The sequence below is a fragment of the Lycium ferocissimum genome, unplaced genomic scaffold (genome assembly GCF_029784015.1).
Source record: "Lycium ferocissimum isolate CSIRO_LF1 unplaced genomic scaffold, AGI_CSIRO_Lferr_CH_V1 ctg15540, whole genome shotgun sequence".
NCBI classification, from domain to species: domain Eukaryota; kingdom Viridiplantae; phylum Streptophyta; class Magnoliopsida; order Solanales; family Solanaceae; genus Lycium; species Lycium ferocissimum.
Genome location: NW_026716099.1, coordinates 15,465 through 18,285, shown reverse-complemented (window position 1 = coordinate 18,285; position 2,821 = coordinate 15,465). Strand labels below are relative to the sequence as shown.

At 37.2% G+C, this 2,821-nt stretch overlaps 1 protein-coding gene across 1 annotated transcript; it reads right to left on the bottom strand.

Annotated features, from left to right (window-relative positions):
• Positions 1-773: 773 nt before the first annotated feature.
• On the bottom strand, positions 774-2,484 carry LOC132042477 (putative F-box protein At1g46840). Its single transcript, XM_059433004.1, has 3 exons — positions 1,680-2,484; positions 873-980; positions 774-787 (listed from the first exon to the last, which is right to left on the bottom strand). The coding sequence occupies exons 1-3, from the start codon at positions 2,482-2,484 to the stop codon at positions 774-776; spliced, it is 927 nt and encodes a 308-aa protein (XP_059288987.1).
• Positions 2,485-2,821: the final 337 nt, after the last annotated feature.

The window sequence follows — 2,821 nt, the reverse complement described above, 5'->3', positions numbered from 1 at the left end:
GTCTTCTCAAAGACAGTGGAAGACCTGGGCACCTTCACTCTACTGAGGCGTAGTTGCTGTTGTTGTACTAAGGATAAGTTTATTGGATACAGAAGTGAGTTTATTTGGATCCGCATTGCAAACTCAGATGCAAATTCTATGGACTTCCTAAATTAGATACTTGGGTACATTGCTACTAGATATTTCAAATAATACTACTTTACGTTAATCAATTTACCCAGCATTTTAATTGTCAATTTGAAAAACAGTCTTTTCTGCGGAAGGAGATGATATGAATTGGAGTGGAACTGGAAGGTTGGAGTGGAACTGGAAGGGTGATATCAAAAAGACTGTATTTTACTTGTTTTATTCAATTTTGCTTCTGTCTTGTGAACATGTCAACAGGAAGAAGGAAGCGAGAGCCAGTATCAGAAATAGGAAACAGATTCACATGTGAGAACTCATTTTGACATTATTACTATGCTATATCGCATTTGTCTGAACTAACATCGAAAAGAAGGCACAAAATATTTCAATTACAATGCTGATTGGCTCAGTTGAGACGACAAGGGGAATGGAAAATCTTTAAAATAAATAAATCAAAGATCTTGAATTTGACAGGAATAGCTAACCCCAACCTTTAGTCTCCTTTGGTAGATAGCAAGAACTAATAAAACACAAAAAAGGACGCCACCTTTAGTCTCTTTTGGGAGATAGCAAGAACTAATGAAACACAAAAAAGGACGCCCGGTGCATTAAGCTCCCCGTCCGGGGAAGGGCCGAACCACAAGGGTCTATGGTGCACAACCTAAAAAAACACACAAAATTGAACTGAAACTAATTGATACCTTTTGTAATACATCTTCTGAGCTCATCTAACGTTGCAGTAATACCTGGCAGATGTTTAGCATCAACTGTTCTGGAGAGTGTCTCATGGACGGGGGCTAACGATGGTTTGAAGGAATACGTGACCCCAGGAATTCCATACTCTTCGTTAAAAACTGCAGGTTTTTTTAGTGTATTGATTTCAGAATTTCAGATATATCATACTACTAGGAATAGCACCTATAGATTGGAAGTACAAACCGAATGGTTTTCTCCAAAGTGGGGAAACCTCACTACAATCATAAGGCAATCGTTGTTGATTTCTTGTAGCACCTGTTTCAATTAATTTGCCGTCATTATGCAGATTCGGATTCGTCTTTTCGATGAAACATTTATTTATAGCAATATACATGAAGAGAAAAACATAAAACTTCCAAATATTACTAATATCATAAATATCCATCATTCATTTTGTCCTCGACAAGGTTTCAAAAATGATCAATGATGACAAACTTTATGTAACTCCAATCATGCAAATATTGATCACCAATGCTTCCGCACAATCATATGAGAATGCTGCAATCATTGTTGATTTGTTGCTTGTAGGTTACGAACAAATATGAAAGTATCAAGTTGGTAACTCGTCTCTGTCCTGAAGAGGGTTTGTTTATTTGATGAGAATTGAGAAGAAAGAGTTTGTTTCTTTGATGAGAATTGAGAAGAGAGAGAGGTTTTTTTTTTTTTTTTTTTTTTGACGAAGGAAGAGGGGAAACTTATGTTTTCAACACCATCAAAAAAAAAAAAAAAAAGTGCTAACTCATTTTGTAGTGAGGGTGCCACTTTAAATATTTGTATATAGTTTATATACATTATACATAGGGTTTCGCGAAGCTTGCGGGTGGAACTCCCAATATCCGCCCCTGCTTGTAGGTACGAACAAGCCTTCTTCCTAACTTCTGCGGCCTTCTTTCTGGATTTATTATGAATATTATTGTGAATATTGAGGAACTCAGGAGGGTCAAGAATTGTAGCTTCTTCTCTCTTTGCATCAAAAGCAAGGACACGGTTACCAGATGTGAGCCAATGCAAAGAATCGGGCACACAAGTAGGTTTAATATTGCTGCCCGGCGTCATTCTGAATTGGACTTCACGCCACAATCCAGATCTCTCTTTCGATGAAAGTACCTGAAAATTATACCCTTTTCCTTCATCCAGCCAATCAACGGTTACCAATTTATATTGATCTGAAGTAGGGTAATCAACAAATAAGCCTGCATCACCAATTCTCCTATGCTCATAGTGCTTCGGGTATGGTATCAACTGATGGGCTCTGGTTATAGGATTGAACACGCAGAAAGTCCCAACTTCATGAAAGACTAGGAGAAGCAGACCCTTGCATGCGGCCACAACTGAAAATCTAAAGAGTGAAGTCTGATGGTGAATGTTTGGGATAATAAGGTTTCTGAAGATTTTCTGGAAGTCACGGGATACGCCATGTGATGTAGAAGCGAAGGCTAGTGTCCAGACCTTTTGATCATGTTGGAACAAAGTTTGAGAAAATTTAGGATTAGAAATCCAACGATTAAAGTTCTTGCTTATAAGTTTACATTGAATCGCAAGCTTCAAAGGCAGGTGAGAGATGATCTCCACAACTAAATCATCATTCAATTTCATAGTCATTGACATTTTGTTGCGAATACCTCAATGGCGTTTCTTCTTCTTCTTCTACTCCTCCTCTTTTATAAGCAAGGAACACATAAAAAATACTCCTTGTTTAACCTAAAACGTCTAAAGAACAAATTTAGATTCCGAATCTGATTTGCTTTCTGCTTTCCGCTTTCCAAGTTCCAGAGTGATTAGGACTATAGGTAATTAAGAACGATAATTAAGGTTAAAAAATATAGTAAAGGCATGTCACTTACCATTTTTATAATTATAGTGATGTTCGGCCTAAATGTTACTCCCGTTTCAATTTATGTGAACTCATTTGACTGGGCACGATATTTAATAAAGAGTG